The 26,289-nt window shown below is 39.9% G+C and overlaps 1 protein-coding gene across 6 annotated transcripts in view; it reads right to left on the bottom strand.

The window, feature by feature from the left end:
• The window catches only part of spata17 (spermatogenesis associated 17), a 381,466-nt gene that overhangs the window by 277,655 nt on the left and 77,522 nt on the right, over positions 1 to 26,289 (bottom strand). For all 6 annotated transcript variants that reach the window (XM_068045058.1, XM_068045059.1, XM_068045061.1 and 3 more), the window contains exons 6-7: positions 25,094 to 25,217; positions 7,380 to 7,580 (exon numbers count right to left, since the gene is read on the bottom strand). In XM_068045058.1, coding sequence (XP_067901159.1) covers positions 7,380 to 7,580; positions 25,094 to 25,217 — 325 coding nt within the window. The remainder of the gene's footprint in view (positions 1 to 7,379; positions 7,581 to 25,093; positions 25,218 to 26,289) is intronic.

Raw genomic sequence — 26,289 nt, 5'->3', positions numbered from 1 at the left:
ATTGAATGGTCAATGTTGACCACAAATCCCATTAGGTTTTCCTAACTGAACTGAAACTGGGCAGAGGATCCGTGTCTTTGCAGTAAAATTCAGTGAGGGTGGGAATGACAGAATCAAATCACAACTTTGATCTTTAAATTAAGATGCCATATGCCTGGGGCAGGTAGGGTAAAATTACCCATCTGTCTATTTCTGTTTCTCAATCTCTCACACTTAAACACAAAACATACACACAGCCAACCTCTCTGTTCAGAAATGCCACTAGATTGTAGCACAGGTTGTTTTCTGCTCCCCATCTACCCTGATATCTACAGCCCCACACCAGCTTAATGTAAAAAAAAAGTTCAAATGAATTTTACCCAAATAAGGTTTTGATATTTGTCCCCTAACTTTCCTTTAAATAATTTATTTAAAAAAAAGACAACCAAGCATGTACTCTTGGGCTGACAAATACAACTTCTACAGCCTCAGAAATTGTGCACCTCACATGCTCAGACTATTGCATCTGATTTCAATTATTGCAGTCCAAGCTCAGGTTTTTGCCAGATGCGGAGACCTTAAAGTGAAAACAATAATGAAGATACCCGAAGTGACAATGAACAACTCAGTGGATAAATGCAATCATGTTATTGTGAATTATGTAATATTCAATGATTTTGCTTAAAACCTCATTTCAAGCAGCAGAAATTTCAGTTACTGAGAAAAAAGATGGACTTTTTGCTCAGAATAAATGCTTTGAATGACTTCATTGATTCACTTTTCCCTTTCTTCCACTGGTTGATTCGGTGAGCTGATCATTCAGAATTGATTGTTTTTACAGCCCTTGGTATTTTTTTAGGGGAGTTTTTCATATATTTGCAGGGGAGTCATTCCCAGTGTCCTGGCCATTATTTATCCCTGAATTAACATCACAAAAACAGATTATCTAGTCATTATCTCTTAGCTGTTTCTGGGAGCTTGCTGTGTGCAAATTGTTTTCTGCGTTTCCTTTGTTACAACAATGACTACACTTCAAAAGTACCTCATTGGCTGTAAAGTGCTTTGGGATATCATGAGGTTGTGAAAGACACTATATAAATTAAAGCTCTTTTTTTTAATTGGCAGTTTTTACTTTGCTTAATTTTGATTTGTACTTTTCCTACTTTTTCAATTATAATTTACCACTTTTAAAAATTTGAGTTAACAAAATACAATGCCAAAGACTGATACCAGGCTTTGACACCTTTGTGTAAAGGTCAGCTGGTAGGAAGTCCATGGACATGTACCATTTTTATAATATAATAGCAGATCTCCCAAAGCATCACTCGTGGTATGTCAAAGGATTCCAATGATTTGAAGCAATTGGCATGTTATGTCATTGTAGTGTACAATCTATTATCAGAGTCACTGATTCACAGTGGCGGCATAAGTTAAATTTTGTGTTTATGGATGTTGGGATTTTAAATCTGTGCTTTGAGATTCAATTCCACAATTCTGTTCCTTTTTATATGAAAACCACACAGTTATATAGAATTTACGACACAGTGTTAGGCCATTTGATCCAATTGGTCCATGCCGGAGTTTCTGCTATGCACAAGCTGCCTCTTCATCTAAGGCTAACAGCATAACCTTCTATTCCTTTCTCCCTCATCTGTTTATCTAGCTTCCCCTTCGTGCATCCATGGTATTCGTCTCAACAACTCCTCGTTGTAGCGAGTTCCACATTTTAACTGCTCTCCATTTCAGGAAGATTCTCCTGAAATTCCTATGGAATTTATTCATGTCTATCTTATGTTTATGGCCTCTAGTTTTGGTTTCCCCCACAAATGGAAACATCTTCTCTATATCTATCCGATCAAATCCTTTAATATTCTTAAAGAAGTCTAGCAGGTGACCCTTCAGCCTTCTCTTTTCTAGTGAAAAGAGCCCCAGTCTATTCAATCTTTCCTGAGAGGTATAAACAAAGCCATCCTCTTCAACCTCCACCATAAAGGCCATATTCTTGCCACTACTTCCATTGTCCTTCCTGGCCACAGTCTTCAGTTTAGTTTAGTTTAGTTTAGAGATACAGCACTGAAACAGGCCCTTCGGCCCACCGAGTCTGTGCCGACCATCAACCACCCATTTATATTAATCCTACACTAATTCCATTTTCCTACCTCATCCCCACTTGTCCCTATATTTCCCTACCACCTACCTATACTCGGGGCAATTGCTAATGGCCAATTTACCCATCAACCTGCAAGTCTTTGGCATGTGGGAGGAAACCGGAGCACCCGGAGGAAACCCACGCAGACACAGGGAGAACTTGCAAACTCCACACAGGCAGTACCCAGAATTGAACCCGGGTCACTGGAGCTGTGAGGCTGCGGTGATAACCACTGCGCCACTGTGCCGCCAGTTGAACCAGACTGGCATAGATTGGTTGGGTAGAAAGGCCTAGCTGCCCTTGAGCTGAGCTTCTGACACCATATGCTCTCCAACACAAAGATCTACCTGCAAAATTACCTGTCGTCATCACACGCCCTGAGTGCATATCAGGAAATTGTACATCACTAGCCTGTGATTTTCCATCCATTTATTTTAAGACGCAGAAAACTTGATGTTTAAATCTTTTAAGGCAGGAACATAAAAACAGGAGCCAGCTGAAGATGGAGAAGGGCACCATAGAGTACCTGAAGGCTCAAATGGGCTAATGATGGGTTGGATGTAAAGGCTGACAGGGAACAACATATAGCGGTTTGGTGCCCGATAGTTTAAAAGGGACCAAAGTTGTTTGTGCCCCCACTCCCCTAGCCTTCTCCTTCCCAGGACTGTTAGATAGAGCTCCCTCCAATACTGGCAGATCTAAGTAATCTTCAACACTGCCAGATTATGGTCAGTCTCAATTCTCCAAACCTGCTTCCTCAGTCATGTTGGACCCCAGGATCGTCTTTCACAGACACTTTTCCCACATACCCAAATTTAAAAACCACCAGATCACATGCTCAATGCTTTCTGATAGCAGCACTGCTTCCAGGGCACATAGGCTCTAATCTCCTTCACTAATACCCTCAGACTTTCTTTCCCATTAATCCAAGATCCCAGGACCTGTATTAAAATCTCTGAGTTCCCAGAATGCTGGCACTCCTCTTCCAGTGCTCCTCCTCAAAATACTTCTGGGCCCAGTGACTGCATCTTAGTGCTACAAGATTCTGAGCCTACTTCCAGTGCTCCCAGATTCCAGAGCCACCACTCATGTTGATAAGTCTTCCTCATGATACTGCTACCTCCGATGACCATCAGCAATGCCATAGAAGATCAGCTAGTATTTGAAAATTCCAAAATAAAGCTGTAAACAACTATTTTAATTAGGTTTTCTTTCTGTTTGTATCATAGCTAATTTTGGATGAAATGTAAATTCAACAAATAACTTCATAAATCACCTTATTTTGGAAAATCAAACTTCAAGTTATAGATTGAACAATGGCACAATTGCAGCATAGAAATATTTTTTCTGTAAACATTATTTATTATTTTTAAATATAAACAGAGGGCAAAGCTGGCAGAGTCACTCTGTATTCTCACTGACAAAATGTTTTCAAATTAATTTTGTAACTCATTTCTGGTGTACTCGGAATGGCCAGTCTTGCTGTCATTCATGAAAATTTCAAGATTTCCATCATATAAACGTTCTAAAGTTAATAGTTTATGTTATTCGGCTTTATGTTATTAGGCTTTAATTGAAAGGAAAAAAAGAAAATTCCCTTTTTTGCCACTACACTGCAAGGAGATAAGGCTTTACAGCTCAGCCTTTGAAATAAAAATTAAGGGGCTGATAATAGTTTGAATGTGGAACATTATCCGAATAAAGCTGTTAAATTTTATTCTCCAGTTGGTTTTCAATTAATTTGGAAAGTAGAATGAACTCAGAACTCATTTCACCATGAGAGAGGAAACGCCAAGTTTTACAGATAAAGAATTATACTGATGCATCTTGGGAAATTACACGTAACACACCCTTGGATTGCAGCATGCGTAAGATTGCAGATACTGAATGATATTTTCAACAGCATGCCCAGACATCTGAGAGATGAGGGGCCGAAATTTATACTTCCACCGCCGAATGTAAACAATGGTGGTGCGTCCGCGCCAACCGCACGGCGTTGAGCCGCCGCGATATTAAACGCAGCGGCTCATTTAAATAGCTGGGGAAGACCTCCCAACCCGATGACATGGAGGAGGCGGGCAGTCCGTCCCCAGCAATGGCGTCAGCAGCCTTTGCGCTGGCGCTGACGCCATTTTTAAAGGACTTCGAGGCCTACATTTCAATTTAAATGTTTAAAGATATATTGATGTAAAATTGATTTTAAAAAATTAAATAAAGGCTTCTTTCCCCTCTTCCCTCCCCCCCCCCCGAATAACCATAGAATTAATTAACTGGCTTCTCCCTCCCAAAACACTTATCTTGTGCACCTGACCTTTACCCGCTCCCACCATCCCCTACAATGAAATTACTTTGAAGCCACTCCCCCCACCCCCCCCCCCTTCACTGAAATATTTATCTGCTTCCCCCCTCCCTACCAGTGTTCCGCCTTGGATCCCCAGATAGGGATCTGAAGGCACGGGAGCGCCAGCCACCAGCACCAATATTGCAGCCGGACAGAAGACGAAGGCAAAGGTCTAATTAATTTATTAATTTTAATGGATTTAAATATGTTGATAGGTGTCCAGTCACCGAGCGGCAGGGGGGCCGCCAGGAGGCCTCACTGCCACCAGCAACATCGGGCCGGGCCGGGCCTTCCCAGTGCCAAGGCCCATGGGGGGGCCTCTGCTGGCGATATTCTCCGGCACCCCCTGCCACAACCTCTGACTTCGGGCGGGTGGTTTGTAAAATTCAGCCAGAGGTCTTGAAGTTAAAAAAACTTTGATGGTAGTAAAAGACATATAAATGTGCAGAGTGTATTGAAAGAGTGAAGGGAAGCAGGAGTAAAGGATCATCAGTCGGAAAAAAAGAACAGGCAGAAGCAAAGGAAAGTTTGGGACTGGACAGTTTGATTTAATCAACATGGACTTAACAAAATGGCAGGTGGTCCTGGATAACTAAAAAGAAAATAGGATTTTGACATTGCAAAATGTCAGCACAAAAAAGTGACATAGGAAGTAATGATAGTGTGAACAGGAAGTGCATCATGCACATCTTTTACTATACTATAAAGATAGGCAGGCAATAACTTTGCATGATTGCATGATTTATAGGTAATGAACAGGTTTGCCATTAAGTTTATATATCAACTAACAGCCTTTGTGTAGCTAGAACATACTTCAAGGAGTTAAATTTGAACACTTGCTTAAGAAAAAATCTAAAATGTTGCTTGATTCCCAATTAGCTTGATGCACCGATATAATTTTAGACACAATAATCAAATAGGTGGGCTCATCAGTAACCCAACATGGCTGGAGTTCCAGCAAGTACGAAGCAAAGAAACACAGGGGCCAATAAAAAGAAATGATTAACAGCTTGTTGATATTCACTTGTGTTCTACATTAACAACTGTAACCAGTTACCATTAAAAAGCAGTGACTGTAAATATTGACAATGGCAAATAAATATCTAAAGAGCTTGGGAAATTATGATAAAAATAATTTCAAAAATTTTGCAAGTCAGTTATTTTCAATGAACTTCTGTCTAATCAACTCTCAGCAATTCAGTACTATGGAGATGAGTGATATGAACTCTGCTGCTCAGTACCTGTGCTATCCAGTGATTAGAATAATTCCTGAATGCAGCCAGTGCTACCAATTTTTGGCTGTATGTTTATTACAAAAGGGGGGGGGGTGCGGGCGGGGAATGCAGGGGTGGTGGCGATATTGGGTGTCCAGGACACTACTTAAAAGCAGCTAGCACCTCTTAAAGGGGAGGTACATTCTGGCTCCCAAAACTTCAATAAGTTCTGAAAAAAAATGACTGAAGGAAGGAGCAACCAAGATTCTCTGATATTCCACTGAATATCCTGGTGCAGGAAATGGAGAGGAAAAGAGACATCATTTTCATTCAGGGAGGAAGCCCTCCATGCATCTACTTAGGAGGCAGTGGGAAGAGATCGCTGAAGATGTCAATGCCAGGAGCACTGTCACAAAATTATGGTGGCAATGCAGGGGAAAAAAAACAATGCTCCAACTACAGTTGTTAAGGTAAGAAGTGTGCCAAAATACTTTTTGGTCATAGCTGCATCACTCATAACCTCGTTAATGTGGCTCAGTGAGTAGCATTCTTGCCTCTAAGTGTCAGAGGATTATGGGTTCATGTTGTACTCCAGAGACTTGAGCACATAATCCAGGCTGATACTTCAGTTACAGGCAATGAAGCACATTTGAAGTGAAATCCCTGTTGTAATGCAGGAAATGCAGCAGCCAATTTGCAAACAAGTCCCCATAAACAGCAATATGATACTGACTAGATAATTTGTTTTAACATTGCTGGTTGAGGGATAAGTATTGGCCAGGACATCAGAAAGAATTCCTCGACTCTTCTTCAAAAATAGAGCCATGGAATTGTTTATGCCCACCTGAGAGGGCACATGGGGCCTTAATTTAATGTCTCATCTTAATAATAGTACGTCCAACAGTGCAGCATTCCCTCAGCTGACTCAAGTGCCAGCCTTGATTTTGTGCTCAGGTTTTAGACTCAGAATAGAGTGCTACCTCTGAACCACAGTGACTCCTCTGCATGATATAATAGTGAAGACATATATATATATATATATATATATATATATATATATAAGTTAGATATTTTGCAGTACTTTGAAATAATCGCAAATTTTTGGTTTTTCTAAAGTTATCTATTTACATGACAGATGTTTACACAGGGTTAATTTTGAATTTCTCCTAAAATTAACCTTACATTATTGAACAGAAGAAATACAATAAAATGTTTTCATCGTTGGTACCGTTGATTGGCCACAGGAATTTTTTTTTAGAAATATGATATAAGTAGTGTTATTTACATATATTTGCACTGAATAATTGTATTGAAAATCATCAATAATGTATTTTGATATAAGTACTTTAACTAGTTTTAATGTGCTAACAGAAAAAGCACATGTATATTCTAGTTCCTATATTTCGTATATTTCAACAAGGTTACTGTCAATAATTCATATTACTTTAGATTACTGTTATCATGGAACAGAACATCAAATGTCTTTTTTCTCTTAGTGAAATTTAACTCAAATGGAAATGTTGGTGTTGTGGGGGTTTTCTATAAACTATTCATTTTGTGCAAATCTGTTTCTGTGTTATGATTCATTGAGAACCATGGACATTTACTGGAAGAAAAACAAAAGTCACATTATTGTGTTGCAACCTTCCTTTACTAAAAATGGCGAACTCTGCTCCAATACAATAAAACAGCATACCTGTGGTTTATTTTTGCCTACAGTTGGCAGCAGTCCTACTGGAGGAAAGGTGCATGGAACATCAGGTATTGATGGATCCACAAGACCCTCAGTGGCTTCCTCTTTTTGAGATGTATTAGGAGTCAGTGGTCTGACCTGTTGTAACCTATACTCCATCTCATCCGGGCACAGCCTGCATGGAGAGTTATAAATACCTGGAAGCTAGGTAGAAAGGTAACACTTAGTAACTCACTGACATGAAGTAATGCACAAGAAATTAAACACCTACTTAAAATTTGTTAACAACTAAAAATGAAACAAACTATACAATTTACACCAACAATGGCTAGATATATTCAGTGAACTGATGTAATCGTCAGTACAGTTTTATAAATATACTGCAGCACTGAAAATGCAACATTTAGCATTTGACTAGTATTATCATCTGAATGGCAAATGACTATCTGGCAACAAATTCAATCAATCATAAGATATTATGGTTGTGTGCCAAATTTATAAAGCAGTATTTACTTAAAGTTTTTGTAAGAGTAATATTTTTTCTTTCTACCATTCAAGTTTGTCACAAACTTCAGCAGCCTTTCGTCTGCACAGTGGCCTGGGAATCCATTTTCTTTGGCAATTTTCTAAACCGATAAAGACTTTGGGGAAATCTATGCTCGCTGTTTAAAAAAAACTACACCTGGGTTCATACTGTACATTCAGGCTAAAACTGAACTCAATAAAGCTGTTGAATTCTCAGGAGTGACCCTGTTAATAGCTTCCTACTGACCTCTCTGCATCAAGTTCTACTTCTGGCTAGTGTACTGATCACACAGTTAGGGCAAATGAGGTGTGAAAACACTGATATTTTTAAGTATAAAATTCTGGGTTGTCATGAAAAAAAAAAGGAAATGAGTTATGCAGGAAACACACTTTTGGCACTTTAAGTCCCCCTCCATCATAGGAATTCATGCATGAACTAGAATATTAATTGCACCAGGTCAAGCATATCTGCAAACGTGCCTTTTGTTGCCCAGTCATCCATTGAATAGCATTTAAATTCTGGACCCTTTTACAAAGCTATCAATCCATCAGTCAGCTTCCTCCCCAATCTAGATGTTTTTCACATAGGCCTTTTATAATTAGGGCCACAGGGGATGGCAAGAAAAGGCACAAGAAGTTTAATGACCGTAAAGAAGAGCATGAAGGAGATCAGTGAATGAAGTATTTGCTTGAGATAGGATTGCTGAATCAACACTGACCACTATACTTCATCATAATTATCAGGACATACAACTGCCATGGGATTTATAAAAATCCTACTCAGCAAATAATTGACCTGCTGTTAAGAAGAAGGTGGGTTGTTAACACATTGCCACAATCCAACATCCAGTAAGATATTCAAGATTTAATTACCCTTACTGAAAACTCAAAAGGTAACATTTCTGCCTGCCAATTGCGCAATTACACTTTTAAATGAATAGCTGTAAACAGTTCTGGGTATTCCTGAGAGAACTGAAATTATACATTGCCATGTAATAACATCCTTTCATTCACATAAAAGCTTTGTAAAGATTAATTAAACAAATACCATAATTAATGCTGAAAGCAATTAACAAAACAAGTCATTTGAGAAGCACAGATGACCCAATACTAACTATACCACTACTACCAAAGGCACAGTTTGAAACAGAAACATATATACCAAAATTTTCCAAAAAAACAAGAAATGTAATACATTGGAATCCCATTGTTTGATTCACTAAACCCAATTTGCTCTAAATGTAGATGACATCAACCACCAAACAACCTTATGTATTTTAAATATATGTTGGAAGAGGAAATATTTTTCTAGAACTAATAAATCTTTCAAATAGTACCTAAATGTTTTATTGAATATTTAGTAGTCATCTGGAGTTACTACATTTTTGAAAATTGTACTGAAGAGATCTGTAGCATTTTATAACTGATTCTTAAGGCTAACCTTTGACTAAAAGAAAACATTTTCATTTGAATACATAGTTTACAAAAGAGGCAGGATTTGTGTGTGCAATCTTGGCCAAAAAGATGGAAAAAAAATCAGTATTTCAATTAAGATACTTAATTGATTTGCCATTATTAGTCTCATTCTCTTTGTCCCTCCCACCCAAAATTACAATTTATCCTTAATATTTCATCAGTTTCTTTACAATATAGTAAATAATCAGTAGAATGCAGATATAATATTTTCTAAAATAGTCTGCTGCGGCCTTTTGTTTTGAGATAGATAACTATTTTAAATGTCATAAACTATGATATATTTGTTGTGTTATATTTTGTATGTTATTACACCTGTTAGAATTATTTGCATTTTTATGAAATTTTGATTTTTTTTTTCTTTGCTTCTTTCCTTCTTTGCTTCTTTCCACCTTCCACAGTAACTCAAATGACCTCAAATTTATATAGTCATTCTAAATGTTAGGAGTAAGCATCAGTACACAAATAAGGTAAGCAACAAATTAGTGACATTGCCAAGGAAAGACAAAATCTTAACTTTGGTAGATAAAACAAACGATCTAAAACAGTAGTGCCACTCCCAACTAATTATACTGAGTATTCTCTAGCAAAGATATTTCTTAGCAAATATAAAAAATTTAAAAGCATGTTTTCATTACTGTATTGTGGACTGCTAAAGTTATACAATCATTTCAAAATATATTAAATAAGGAGTAATTTCAGTCATTTGTATTTTTTGTATTTAATTGCAATATCTTTTTGAAAATAATTTAATTTTCACTGCAGTGATTATTTATTCCCAAGATTGCTTAAATATCTTAAAAGTGGATATATCATAAATTAGTTTAGAATTAATAATTAAAATTGAAGTTGGTACATAAATTACTGAAAAAGATATTGTAACTTTGAGGGATATATTTGGCTGCATTCTGCTGTTATGCTATGTATTATTTGAAATATGACGACAAACAGTAATTGTGTTATTACAATTTTTGTTCTACAACAAATTAGAGATATTATAGTTTGTTCAAAATTCTGCAAAAAATTATTTTAACAGACGCTATAAATTGCCTTCAACTGATTAGTTGATTGAAGTGCCTATCTATGCAATACACCTGTTCAGATATATACTACCTATATCTTTGTAGTCTCTGCAATTCAACAAACTGCTAAATATATATATTTTTTAGAAGCTCTGTACGTTAAAGGGATAATTTTCTGCTCCTGCTTTATGATGATCATTTGCAAATGAGGATTTTCAGAATTTTTAAGCACAATATATGCCAACACAGAGTGCAATTTAAGGTAACATTATAAATAAAAATACATACATGCCTGACTTCATATCTTAAGTCAAACAAATTACAGGTCAGCTGATGCTGTATATACAATTAACCGTCGCTCTTTATACTACTTGTTCCATGAAAGATGCATTGTTTATAACATTAGCAATTAAAAGCCTTTTTAAAAAGAGCTGTTGGGATACTTAACTGATATAATAGTACTAACATAAATAAATTATCCTCATTTCTATGCTACATCCAAAATCAATTAGCTATTAGACATTTTTGTATCCAAAGAATAAATCAGATACACCACTCCTGGATGTTGTATGTTTTAGCTTTAAAGGAATTCACAACTCTTTCAAAAAAATGTATTCTGTTAGTGATGCTGTTTACCAAAAACGTATAAGCACACCACCAAGTTAGGAACAATATGAAGGCAGACTGGAAGTTTATGTTTGTTAATAACATGAATAAAGTTAAACTGTACATGTGATAAGATTTAAGCCTCAGCTTGGGAGGGAATGCGAGATACTTTTAGATCCAAGATTATGCGGTCTTGTGGTAAGGTATATGCAATTGACTGTGGCATTAGTGAGGACAAATAACATATAGCAAGTTGTACATTGTTTTGCTCAGTTTAATCTTCTCTGTAAAGGAGACTAATTATTGGTAAAATAATTCACCATTATGATTTTATGCAAGGTTATCTGAAAAAAATCAGTGTGATCTTAGTTTATTTCATGCACATCAAGATATTCCTGATTCCAAGACTCTTGATGAGCAAGGGGATGAAAAGTTATCGGGGGTAGGCAGGAATGTGGAATAAATGTTACAATCATATCAGCCATGATCTTGTTGAATGGCAGAGCAGGCACAAGGAGCCAAGTGGCCTACTCCTGCTCCTAATTTGTAAGTATTTTTGTATGTATGTCCCTCAGCACATGTGTAAAGCTCCAAGATGTTCAAATTAAATAGATTAGTTTACACTTGAACTTAGAAAGTTCAGGTATAAAGAAAGAAACATCAACATTTTAATTAAATATAAGTACAAAATTACAGACACATGCAAAAATCTATTGTGGAATACTTATTGGATGTTATTTTAGAGAATACAATTAAATGACCACAATAAATACAGATTTGAAACTGAAACTATAAAGAGCTTAGGATCTCACACTCCAGTCTTCTGCCATCTGTCACTGTCAATATTGATTTTCTGTTCATTTTAATAGGGTGAACTGAGGATTTTACAAAACTGGAATCAGCTGGTAAAAGTGAATGTAAACATTCAAATTACTAAGGATTTGAGCTGTTAATAAGATCTGAACTTTATTGAATTCTCAAAAAGCCATTACCTTATATCTAATGCCACCGTTGCCTATAAATTCACTATTGTTAAGAACCTGGCCGAAAAGATCAACAAAATTGATCATAATTGTAGATGACACACAAGTGTCAATCAGACCTAGAACTCCAACCTGCAAACTGGATGATAAAAGGAAAGCTCTTGCCAAGTACTGTAACAGATAATTTTAGAAGCTTCAAATATTTTAACATAACCTATATCAAAACCTATGAAGATTTGATCATTTATGGAGAGGTAGGAAGAACGGGATTGTGAAAGTACGGTCAGGACTTGGAGAATGGAATTTTATGTTGACAATGAAGACTTGAACGAGACTTAACATGAGGTCTTAAACAAGGAAAACTTTGAAGCATCACACCTTTATTTGCTACTTACTATGTTACAGGGAAATTACGTTTTCAGAATGTAAACCTAATTATTTTCCTAACTGATGTAGATAAAATTTTTAACATTACATAAATATATATTGCTATGACCATCTTCCAGGATTTTCAGGATATTCAACTGAAATTTACTTTTCTTTATTGTAATACTCTGATTCCTGAACTTGGCCAATGGGCGGCACAGTGGTTAGCACCGCAGCCTCACAGCTCCAGGGACCCGGGTTCGATTCTGGGTGCTGCCTGTGCGGAGTTTGCAAGTTCTCCCTGTGACTGAGTGGGTTTTCGCTGGGTGCTCCGGTTTCCTCCCACAGCCAAAGACTTGCACGTTGATAGGTAAATTGGCCATTGTAAATTGCCCCTAGTGTAGGAAGGTGGTAGGGAATATGGGATTACTGTAGGGTTAGTATAAATGGGTGGTTGTTGGTCGGCACAGACTCGGTGGGCCGAAGGGCCTGTTTCAGTGCTGTATCTCTAAAATAATAAAAAAAAATAATCATCTTTGACTTACACATTTGGGCCGCTGCTGGAAAGTATGGACATCAGTTAAGTACAGAGTGAAGTTCAACTGTGATATACCCTGTTACGATCACCTGGTTCATAGTTCGTATTAATATTTTAAGAGGTCACTTTCAGTTTTGGGGAATTAAATGTGTAGCTATAAGAATTTCAAAAGGTTGCAGACGACCAAAGATTTAAAGTTCAAAGATGTCTCCATGAGTGCTTACCGATTCAGAGTTAGAGAGGTGAGAGCCAGCAAGTAGGCTTGTTTAATTGGAAGTTGGAGCCAGAAAGTTTAGAAGAGATTGTTGTCATTGATTCCTGATACCCTATGAATAATTGATATTGTTAATAAAAAGAGATGTTTTGGGAGTTGGAGGTAATTAACTTAGAATGCCATCTACGACATCCCACGTACCAGATAGCTATGGCGATACATGATGCAGGGGGATGCCTTTGGTTTGGTGTTTTTTTAAATCTTGGTGTTGACTTTGACAGCCAGTTGGCCACAGAGAAAGCAGTTGGCTTTGGGAGCTACTGGGCCCAGGAGCAAAGAGGCCATCAGGAACCGGGGTGTTTCTGTTTTGAGTAAGGCCCCTGCTCAAGCTGGGAAGTCCAAATTTGGGAGGCGTTGGAAGAGAACTGGAGGATTTGCCTAACTGAAGCTAGAGGGAGAATCCCCAGGAGATCTTGTACCTTGAAAGACAGCTGAGAAATTATGGAAAATCGAAGTGAATTCCTTAAGAGCTGTGGTACATTTGGATTGGTCCCAGGAGAAGTGAACAAACCGCCAAGATCCTGTGACATATAGGGGAACTCTAGGGGTGGATGTAAAAATCAAATGGGGATGTTCTATTGAGGTTTAGAAATTAAAATAGATGTCTTCATGTTCTAAGATTTTAAGTCTAAAGTATGTGATTTCAAATTGTAGTGTTAAGTTAGTAATGTTTTGTTTTGTTTAACTCTTGTACAGTAAAGTTTTTTGTTTAAAACATGAAATCTTGTGGAGTAATTTTTCAGTAATAACTGGAAATTTAACTTTCTCTTTTTATAAGTTAATGGTCCCTAATGGAATCGGAACAGCCCTATTAAAACTCAATGGCTGGGATTTTGTCTGGACAACGGGGGTCTCGACCTCCAGCAAAAGCGCCGAGGAGAACTTGGCATTGCCCCTTCTGTGGAAGGCCTGTCGAATCAGGTGCCAATTAGGCACTTAACTGGACAGTGGTGGGCTTTCCATGGGATCAACGACTCAGGCAATGGAAGTCCTGCCCTCAGAGCTGCTGGCCAATCAGAGGCTGGCAGCTCTTTAACTGAGCAGTGCCACTGTGGAGGCGCTGACTGTTGCTGGTAGAGTACCCACCCGAGGCCTAGGAGTTGGCGCTGGACCCAGGCCACAGGTAAGTTAGGGTGGGAGGGGTCTAGCGGGGTGGGGGTCATGGGGAAGGGGAGTTAGGGGATTCGGCAGTAAGGGCAGGGGGATGGCTCTCAGCAGGGCCCCCACTTCCCGATGCCGGGTCCCTCATTCAGGCAGTAAGTGTCTTTTAACGAGGGGACTCCCCACCCGCACTGGGGCCGGCAGGCAATCCACATGGGTTTGCTTGGCATGCTCCCTGTGCGGTGACAGGCCACTGCTAATTGCGGCGGGATGAGGCCCCTAATGGGGCATTAATTGGCCACTTAAGGGCCTCAATTGGCAGCGGGGCAGGAAGGCCATTCACAGGTCTTCCTGCCCCGGACTTAATTTTGGCAGAGGCAGGAAGGCGGCGGGTTTGCCCCCCACCCCCCATTCCGCCCAATTATATGCTCTCCCCACCTCCAAACCTGCCACGGGGGAGATCATAAAATTCCCAATATCTATGCTTATATGTGAAAATAACTATTTGGGTAAGGACGAGAGCACGGTCAATGTCTATGAATTGGAGTACAATGAACTAAAAATTCACTTCAGTGTGTAATAACAACAGATTGATGATGAGGTTAGAGGGTTTTTTTAAATGTTGCCTTTTACTAATAGAAATACCTTTGTATGCAGAGACAAAAACAAGAAATGCTGGATTCACTCAGCAGGTCTGGCAGCATCTGTGGAAAGAGAAGCAGAGTTAACGTTTCGGGTCAGTGACCCTTCTTCGGAACTCCGACATAATTTCTCAGCTGTGTTCCGAAGAAGGGTCACTGACCCAAAACGTTAACTCTGCTTCTCTTTCCACAGATGCTGCCAGACCTGCTGAGTGAATCCAGCATTTCTTGTTTTTGTTTCAGATTTCCAGCATCTGCAGTATTTTGCTTTTATTTTTGTATGCAGAGACCTATCTTTCAACTACATTTAAAAACACTTTGAAATGCATAGTGACTTTTTCTGTTTTTCTTTCCTCCACTCTTAAATGCAATCACTGGTGTATACTTGCACTGCATTTTTCAAGTGAGCGTCAGATTATTGTCATCAGTGGGGTGGATCAGTTTAGTTTAGCCCTGCAAATATGCTCTTTCCAGCAGTGGTTACTGGATAGTAAATAGGACTGGATCTCCATACTAATATTTACATTCCTACCCCAAGAATAGTGAAACCAACGCCGGTGTATTCCTTTCTCCAAACATTTCCCCTGCCACCCCACACCAAAAGTGAGGTAATTCTGCACAAGTTAGAGTTCAAACTTATAGCCTTCCTTGTCTGAAAGGCTCATTTCCACACAATCAAGCTCATTTATATATTGAGCCATTAGCTGAATCGTGCAAAGCAAGTTAAAAGGAGTACAAACCCATTTACGACATTTCATTTTTTGGAATGTATTACAATTGATGTTACTTTTTTTTGAATAATGACATCTTGGTTCATTAATATACATGTAGTACAATTATTTTAAAAATGAATTACATTTCTAATTTAGTTGCAATTACCTCTGGCTGAGTTGGAGATTAACGCATTTTCAGTTATAAAATTATGCAAGTATTCTTGATGTACAAACCCCCATTAAATTGCTTTGTTGCAAATCATTTGCTTTTCTTTCACATTCTATTTTAAGAACTTACTTTCCTGCCTCCTAAAAAAACACGTCACAAATTTTGTATGAAAATATCCTCCAACTGTATTCACAAGAGAATAACTGAAATGAGTTCAAGCCTGGCAATTGACAGAACAATAATGAAGGGCCATTAAGGCCTTTATAATTCAAAGTCTGAAGAGATGTACAAGAAATGGCATACATTACACAAAATATGTTTCCTGTGGAAAAACCAGCCTGTTTTCAATGAGGGAACTGGGTTCAAAGATGGATTGTTGAACAAGGCATGCTGATTTCAACAATCAATCTGACACTCTAGCCATACAGCTGAAAACGACTGGTTCATCAAAAGCAGGAGGTATAATAGTTTATTTCTACTGTTACGACCAGCTGCGAAAGAGGTCTAGGGTTCCCTTTCAGCCTTCACCTGGTCTTACCGTAACAGGGTTTAATTTTAAACACACCATGTTTTTAGCTCCCCCTTGGTGGATCCTTATTCACCACTTTCCAATTATAAGGCAAAAAAACCAGCACAAACACGCTCTCTTAGGTTTAAAGAAGAAAAGTTGAAATTTATTAACTGAATTAGAGTTTAAGTTTAACACCTACGGATAGACATCGCGGCCCAGGCTAGTATGCGTACGTGATACACACATGCAAATAGAGACAGAAAGGAGAAGAAAAATAAAGTGGAGAGGTTTAAGGCAATATCTGAAGAGTTGTTGTTACGGTTCTTTGAGCTCACTGTAGAGTCCTTGATTGTAGAGAGATTTTGCTTTTGGTTGGGGCCCAGTATTCTTCTTAAACCTCAAGATTTTTCTCTCTTGGGGTTCATGTATCTTCAGTGGATTCAGAGGCTTGTCAGAAAGAGATGGGAGCAGACAGGAGAGAGATCTTCTCAGTCCAGGAGCAAACAGCTTTATGACCAAACTGTTTATATAAATTCAAAAAACTCAGGTTGCCCAGCAGGTTAGTCATGTGACTAGCTGGTTTGACCATGTCCGTTTGAGTATTCAGCCATCTTTGCAGTCAACCTGGAATGCGAGCATCCCCAGCTTCAACGTCTGGCAATCAAAAGTGCATTGTGGGTTGAATGTCAGGGAATGGCTGCTTTGTCCTTCCAAATACTGTCTGTTAATATACAAATGTCTTTTCCAGTCATGACTGATCTGTTCAACAGGTCCTCCCCTCACTCCAGTAACAGTTTAAAATCAATGTTCATGACAAAATTAATGTGCCTCATTCTTAGGAGGTGAGGGCCCAGGATGACACTACACAGTATTATTATTTCCAATACCAACATTAAAATCAGAGCAGAGAGAGTACAGCACAGTAACAATCACATTTGTACTAGCTTTCCTGACAATTCACTCCAGAAATTGAATGTGGTGAAATATGATAATGAAATACATAGTGAGTTTATGCTGTTTCTAAATTCTTGCTAAGCTATATACATAACTAACCATTTTTCTTCTATACCTCCTCTCCTAAAAGGTGCACAAGTATAGTTGCATGATTTTAAAAAATTTGTTAGGGGATGTGGGCATCGCTGGCTAGACCAGCATTTATTGCCCATTTCTAATTGTCCTTGAGAAGGTGGTGGTGAGCTGCCTTCTTGAGGGGTCCTTGGGGGTGTAGGTACACCAACAGTGCTGTTAAGAAGGAAGTTCCAGGATTTTGACTCAGCGACAGTGAAGGAACAGCGATATAGTTCCAAGTCAGGATGGTGTGTGGCTTGGAGAGGAACTTGTAGGTGGTGGTGTTCCCATGCATCTGCTGCCCTTGTCCTTCTAGGTGGTAGAGGTCACGGGTTTGGAAGGTGTTTTCGATAGAACCTGGGTGAGTTGCTGCAGTGCATCTTGTAGATAGGACCCACTGCTGCCCCCGTGCGTTGGTGGTGGAGGGAGTGAATGTTGAAGTTGGTAGATGGGGTGCCAATCAAGCGGGCTTCTTTGTGCTGGATGGTGTTGAGCTTCTTGAGTGTTGTTGGAGCTGCATCCATCCAGGCAAGTGGAGAGTATTCCCTCACACTCCTGACTTGTGCCTTGCGGATGGTGGACAGGCATTGGGGGAAGATAGGTGGTGAGTAACTCACCGCAGAATTCCCAGCCTCTGACCTGCTCTCGTGGCCACAGCACTTATGTGGCTGGTCCAGTTCAGTTTCTAGTCAATGGCGACCCCCCCCAGGATGTTGATAGCAGGGGATTCAGCAATGGCAATGCTGAACATTGAACATCAAGGGGAGATGGGTAGGTTCTCTCTTGTTAGAGATGGTCATTGCCTGGCATGAATGTTACTTGCCATTTATCAGCCCAAGCCTGAATGTTGTCCAGGTCTTGCTGCATATGAACACGGGCTGCATCAGTATCTGAGGAGTCGCAAATGATGCTGAACATTGTGCAATCATCAGCAAACATCCCCACTTCTGACCTTATGATGGAGGGAAGGTCATTGATGAAGCAGCTGAAGATGGTTGGGCCTAGAACACTACTCTGAGGAACTCCTGCAGTGATGTCCTGGGACTGACGATTGACCTCCAACAACCACAACAGTCTTCCTTTGTGATAGGTGTGACTCCAAATAACGGAGAGTTCCTCCCCCCTCCCCCTCCCAATTCCCATTGACTCCAGTTTTGCTCGGGCTCCTGGATGCCATACTCAGTCAAATGTTGCCTTGATGTCAAGGGCAGTCACTCTCACCTCACCTCTGGAGTTCAGTTCTTGTGTCCCATGTTTGGACCAAAACTGTAATGAGGTCAAGAGCTGAGTGGCTCTGGCAGAACCCAAATTGAGCGTCAGTGAGCAGGTTATTCCTGAGCAAGTGCCACTTGATAGCACCCCTTCCATCACTTTGCTGGTGATCGAGAGTAGACTGATAAGACGGTAATTGGCTGGGTTGGACTTGCCCCGCTTTTTGTGCGCAGGACGTACCTGGGCAAATTTCCACATTGCTGGGTGTTGTAGCTGTACTGGAACAGCTTGGCTTGGGGCACAGCTAGTTCTAGAACTCAAGTCTTCAGTACTATTACCGGAATGTTGCCAGGGTCCATAGCCTTTGCAGTATCCAGTGCCTTCAGCCGTTTCTTGATATCATGTGGAGTGAATCGGATTGGCTGAAGACTGGCATCTATGATGCTGGTGACTTCAGGAGGAGGCTGAGATAGATCATCCACTCAGCACTTCTGGCTGAAGATGGATGCAAATGCTTCAGCCTTGTCTATTGCACTGATGTGCTAGGCTCTACCATCATTGAGGATGGGGATATTTGTGGAGACTTTTCCTCCTGTCAGTTGTTTCATTGTCCACCACCATTCACGACTGGATATGGCAGGACTCAGAGCTTGGATCTGATCTGTTGGCTGTGGGATTGCTTAGTCCTGTCTATATACGAAAGAGGTTTTAAAATATATTTTCCGAGAAAAATATCTTGCTGCACCAATTTTAAATGTAGTATTCCTCATTCTTAAGTGAAACTATACTCTACAGATTTTATGGATAGCAGCTTTTAAAGCTGAATTAAATGCTGAACACTATTGTCATGACAGAAATGCGATCCAGCTATGGGTTCATGTCTACAAGCTGCCAAAGGACTTGTGCAAAGTACCAACCAGATTGCCAAAATTGTGCTAAGAGTGGTACCTTAAGTCATGGATTCATAATAAATAGTTTTTTTTTTTGATATCCCATTCCTTGTAATAATATTCCTTGCAGTGGAAGCAGCATTCTGCTTAGATCAGCATAGAGTCAAGTAGATTGAAACCCTGTGACCATGAGCCAGAAAAAAAAAATTCCAGCACCTTTGGATGAAGGTGAAGTATCGCCTTCCTTTATGCCAGATTGGGCAAGTGGATCAGCTACTTACAAGGCCAACTTATATAATAATTGCCATGGAATCAGAAGAAAGATAAATTACTTGTGAATCAGAAGGCAACCATTGACTTGCTTGAGACTGGGAAGCAAGGCATTGGAGTGCTGTCAAAACTGCTCCTAGTTACAACCTAAATGGGAGGGCAATTGAAATGATATCGAAGTTCCATGGGCTGAATTTTCGGGGGCAACCCAAAGTCTGGAACAGAGGCAGGGGCGGGGGGTGCAGGGTGGGGGCTGGATGAAAATACTGGCGTCGAGCGGCATATCAACTTCAAGGCGCTGCAAGATTTAGAACCTTACTTATAATTTGACCATAAGAATTCAGACAGTGATATCAGGATAATTTATTAAGGCTAAAAGCAATACTTAACAAATCCAAGGCAGTCGATATTCTAGTCCAGAAGGCCTTTACTCTGCACCGGCTCAGGTGGAACAGATGGCTTGAGAGGTCTCTTCAATAATCACCAGGGCAGGGAGGGGGCGGGACAGGAATCCCGCTCTCCTCCCAATTGAGGCCAATTAAACTAGTTAAAAAGCTCATTAACAACTTGTTGAAGGGGGAGGGTGGAATATATAAAAGAGGCACAGGGGTCTCAGAAGCTCAGTTTCTGAACAGCTAAGTGGAGATGGGCACACAGTGAGGAGCCAATCAAGGCTGGCCTAGGGCATCAACCGGCCCCATAAGAGGGTCAGCAGGGCAAAATGGGAGTCGGCACTTGGTAAGTAGGTGCCCTTGGCGCTGCACAGGTGGCAGGGAGAGTGGACACTCGGCACTTGGGCAAACGGGGTCATCACCCCACAGGCATCACAGCGACAAAGCTGACAATCACAATAGGACTGTCACCTCTCTAAAGAGGAAGGTTGCGGCTAGTATTGGGTAACACCCTCTGCAGGAAGGGTGGAGCCCTGGGCATCCTGAGAGCACGGGAGAGGAAAGAGGAGCAGGAAGGCAACAGAGGCCATACTCTCAACACAGGGATCTACTGCGAAGATGGATCTACCTGAAGATGACCAAGACCTAATGCCACAGGAGACTGCAACTCTCCAGAAGATGGTCACTAACTCCTGCGCCTTCGTTGCTGAAGGCATCACAGCACTGGTCACCATGCCCTGCCAGTAGCCGTCAAAGTCACTGTTGCCTTGAACCTCTTTGCTTCTGTCTCCTTCCAAGGATCAGCGGCAGACCTTGTGGCATCTCACAAACAACTGCAGACCAATGCATCTCACTGGTCAATGATGCCCTCTTTGTCAGAGCTGGGCAGCACATTCATTTGATGACATACACAGCCTCAGAAGAACAGAGGGCATTGGGTTCTGCCTCCATCACTGGATTCCCTCAGGCAGAGCCTCTTGCACCCACATGGCCAATTCAGGCACCCACCGACCAGCCAGTGAGATCCATCAACTCTCCCTCAACATGCAACTGGTCTGTAACCACAAGAGCTTCCACCACGTGTGCACTCTCTTTCCTGGCAGCTGCCATGATTCCTTCATCCTTCGCCAGTCCAGGCTGCCTCAGATCTTCACTCCAACCCCCAAGTTCATGGATGGATTCTAGGAGACAAGGGAGATCTCTTGAAGACATGGCTACTCACCACTCTAATGGGAGCCCCAGACAGAGGTAGGGCAATGAGACCTGCTCAGTAGGTCAACCATTGAGGAGGCCAGCGGACTTCTGGAGATGTGATTCTGGTTCCCGACCGGTCAGGTGATGCCCTCTAATACTCTCCTGCAAGGGTCTTGGTCATTGTGGTGGTCTGCTGCACTCTCAATTAAAACCCCTCCAGAGAGGTGTAGACCTTGGGGACAAAGAGGCCCTGGAAGGAGACATCTCATTAGGGGAGGAGCAGGAGGAAGATGAGGTAGTGGGTCATGATGCTGAACAGAGAAGTGCTGATGAGGTGGCCTCCTCCTGCCACCCTCTGGGAAGATGACCCCCCTCCTCTCCCTCACAGTCTCCAGCACTAAATCCAGGTCAGCAATGAAGTGAGGGTCTACCTGGTCCCGGGTGTCAGGCCTCTGACTTCCCTGTGACATCTCACTTCCCTCTAGTATAGTGGAAGGCTTTGGCACAAAACACAGATCTCTCAAACAGGACAGCCAGCAGCCTCAGCGATGGCTGTCGTGGGAATAAATGAGGCCCACGCTTCATCTGACTCACCTCTGTGCCTGCCCCCACTGGTTCCAAGTGGACAGGAAACCCATCTCCATATCAATCAAGGGCTTACCCATGCGAAAATCTGAACTTTAATCAGTTTCCCCCTGGAGGCGGATTTGTGACCCCTTTGGCTCCCGATTCCTGCCTCTGTGGCAAAAGTTCAGTACCTTGTATCAATCTTTTAAGTGAGGGAGGCATTACCAATTAAAATTCTTGAAACATTGCCAAATCCTGCTCCAAACATCTCAATACCACATGGCCACTGCTTACACTGATCTTGGGTAGACAGATCAGAAAATTTCATGCTCATATAGCTGATTATAATTAAATCTATTTTTAGTTTTCAGTTTGTTTTCACATCTCTGCATTATCAGCACCCTGTGGTACCTGGATCAGAATGAAAAAATCTCATCACTGCTATCACTACATTGGCTTGAAAGCACTTTGGGATGTCCTGGGGTTGTGAAAGGCATTATATGAATGCAACTTCTTTCTTTCACGAGATCAAAGTACACTTACCTAAAATACAGGTGCATAACCCATCACTCCTGTGTTCCTATATTGACTTCCAGGCCACCAATCAGCTCCTTGAATTAAAAATTCTCATCCCTGTGTTCAAATCCCTTCATGGTCTCACCCCTCTCCATGGCTGTAAGCTGAGCCAGTCCGATAACACTTCAAGAACTCTATGTTCCTCCGATTTTCATCGCTTGTGTATCCCTGACTTCCTTTGCACCACCATTCAGTTGCATACCATGCCTTCAGCTGTCTAGGCCCTAAGCTCTAAAATTCCTCTCTCTAAACATCTCTGCCTCTTTTCTCTTTTAGATGCTTCTTAAAACTTACCTCTTTGACCAATTTGCTGAACACTGACCCTAATATTTACTTTTTTGGCTTTGTGTAATTTTTTTGCCTGATTATGCTCCTGCATGGTGCTTACTATGTTCAAGATGCTATATAAATGCAAATTGTTGTAGCCATCATCTTTCAGCATTTGAAGGCTCCGGTTAGAGAGGCTATGCCAATGAACAATACTCTGCAATAGTAATATTTTCTTTAAAAACTTTCTTTGACATCCCTAATGGCTGTGTGAAGTAGTTCAATTTTGTTAAGTTAAAAGCTTCTCAGAAAAGTCAGAGACATAGGTGGGATGACCATCTTGATCTCTGCGTTTGAGGAGCTTGTTCAGCATTTTATATTTAAAAATAGGTTTTGAAGTCTGTCCTTTTGAGCGCAAGTATTAAGAATAAAATCTGTTCCTCTCCTGATCTCAAGACACCTCCACAAAACCATAACAAATATTTCATCAGTCTAGATATACAATCACCCTTGAGGGACTCCTCCTTATAATATAACCAATGACATAATGTATTGGGATCTTGGGAGAGGCTCTTTGATGTGAAAGTTATAGCCCTTGGATATGATCTTCCTTCACCCAGGTGTCAGGAGTGATCGTCTCTCACTGACTGGGTGATTTGGCAAAACACATTTGTTCAAAAAAAAACACATTTGTGCAGGAATTACTGAGGATAGAATAAGTAATATCAAACTATATCAATTATAACTTGGATTCATTTATTTTTGTATCTCAGTTGAAAATTGCAACTACTTTGGAACAAGGAAAATGTGATTATAATTTTCTGGGATATAAAAAATTTATATTGAGCTTTAGAAAATCCTTACAGAAAGATGTTAACACATTTTTCCATATTGAATGCATATTTTTGTATGTGACCTATTAATTTTTATTATTTAGCACATTTGGAGATCCCTTCCCCTACCAGTACTTCAGCTTCATTGAGGTTTGCAATTTTACTACACTGTGGCAAAAATGCCTCCTACATTTTCCTATTGTTTTCTTCCAAGTTAATTGCTCATTAGCATGCATTTATTCAGTTGCATACCATGCCGACTTGTTTTCTAGCTTTTTCTTTGAAAATAATAGGTTTGTAAAAAAAGTAATGGCTTTGAATCCCACGGATAAACTGAAAATTATGGAATCTCTTTCCAGAACTTTCACTGTGCAAGTCATGAGTTTTAAGGATATCACATATGCAAATATCTCCACAAAAGTTAGTTGCACCAAAGCCCAAAAAAAAGACAGGTCCTCAATATTGCAGCTAAGATGTTATCAGTTTTTTTTTAAGCTCTACAATACTGCTGATAGAGTCAGTGGGCAAAAACTACATAATGTACTATTGCATTTCTTTTCTGACCATAATATTCTCTGGTGCACTAATATCTGATACAGCACATATTTGTTAGGACTCCTTCATGTATGGATAAACTATATAAATTACCTGATTTATATCTCAGCCTTTACAAGATTGCAGTTTCGCTATCGAACCCCAACATAATTATAGACAAATAATACTGTATTTATATTATTGGTGCATTATAATTTTTAAAAAAGAAATAGAGTTAAAAAAATTCCAAATTGTACACTTTTGTAATTTGAAATATAAGCTCAGTTTCCTGTCTACGTCAACTTAATTGACTTCTTTACAGCATTTATGGTAAAGTACTGCATCAAATAGCAGCTAAACAACCAAAAGTGGTTTTGTCGCCCTTTTACTATTTTAGTTTTCTACCCATTCTCCTAAATATACTATGTAAACAGAGGCTGCTTTGTTTGCTTGTAGCAACTCATCAAAAAATTCTTCCAGACATTTCTAGACACATCGATTTTGAAAAGCGGCTGCTTTATGAACCTAAAGCAGCCTTCATAAAATAAGTCTGTCAGTTGCAATTAGCCTACGCTTCGGAACTCTACCCTGCTGAAACACTTGCAAAAAAAGATAAGACAATTAAAAAAATGCTTTACCATCTTAGTTTAACAGCTTGTTGGCTAGTGCTTGACAATACTACAACACAAAACAAGGCAGTCAAAATGAGTTGTTAGTCTGAGGTTATGCCCTTCCTGTTGTGTTATCTGCCAGCAGATCAAACTGCTGACTTGGACTCTTTCTGCCAACAATGCTGATGCTGCCTGTATGAAGATGCTGTCACCTAGTAGTCATGGTGCTTGCACTCCACAATAGAAAAGCACTAAATTGAACTCGAAGTATTGTCTTTGTGATATCATTTCAGCAAGTCATGTCCCATTCAGCCTGATAGTTTATCTCTGTCAGGCAGAGACCCAGGCGACTATGCAAGCTGTCAGGACAGGTACACAGACCTGCTCAGTGCTGAGGAGGTAATGCATCTTTCGGGCTTGGTAATGCTTTCTCCTCTCTTCCTCTTCTACAGCTTTCTTTTCCCGTTCCTTCTTCTTTGTCTCTTCATACTCCTCCAGTTCTTTCCTACAGTTAAGCAGAGATTTACAATGCACATGAATTGAGCAAAGCAAAATTTATAAGTAACTCCTTCAGTTATGTTATGTTATATAGTTATGCATTTTTCCAATTACTCCTAAGCCTACTATTTTATTCAAGGTTAGAACAGTGAATATATTGACATTTAAAAATCACATTAAAAATTGCACCTCTGCAAAAGCAATCAACATTAGGCTAAACTGCAAAATAGATGAATTACTAACAGTGGCATGGCCCCATTTTACAATCCTGCTTCTGAAATTGTTTATTAATATGAAATAAGTTAGAGAATAGCCTGTTATGTTTGTGTATAGTTTTTCAGGCTTAGAGATAAAACAATTGCACTCACCATACCTTTTCTACTGTACTGCAACCTGGCATTTTGACCTTTCCTGACCTACATCTCAAACCCATTATAACCGCTAAAGTAGATGTGTAAAGCCAAACAAATGTATTTCCAATGAAAGGATCCCTATCTGTGTCTCTTGCTTTGTGTGATGCCCAACAAACCTCATTAGATCTGTCCATTGCTAGATCCAATGTGTTTGTAACATCAGTGACCCTGTGTCTTTAAAGAAAACATTTAATACTTAATCCATCGCAGAAAACAGAGCATTAATTATAATGAAATAATTATATTTACGTAAGATGAAATACAGTGAAAAAATGAAATACATTTTAGCCAAGAGGATTGGCCATCACTGTCACTATCAAGAGGGACAGAAAAAAAACCCTTCTTAGATCCAACACATACAATTAAACAAGAGCAGCAGATTTAGCTGAGGATATCGGATAGAACACTTTGTCAAGTAAACAGATTACATAACACCTTTTACGATTTTATCAAATTCTAATAATTAAATGTTTTACCCGTGTACTAAACATAATTTTTAACTAGGTTTACAATTTTAACTACACGTGTTCAGCATAACCTTCAGTCCTGCTTTGGAAATCATATTTGACATATATATCCAACCAACAATACAAAATTATTTAAAATTACCATTTAAATATACACACCTGAATAAAATATTGCAAGTTGTTTGTCAAAAGGACAAAA

The sequence above is a fragment of the Heterodontus francisci genome, chromosome 13 (genome assembly GCF_036365525.1).
Source record: "Heterodontus francisci isolate sHetFra1 chromosome 13, sHetFra1.hap1, whole genome shotgun sequence".
Taxonomy (NCBI): Eukaryota; Metazoa; Chordata; class Chondrichthyes; order Heterodontiformes; family Heterodontidae; genus Heterodontus; species Heterodontus francisci.
Note: the sequence above shows the minus strand (reverse complement) of the source record. Positions and strands in the feature narration are given on the sequence as shown.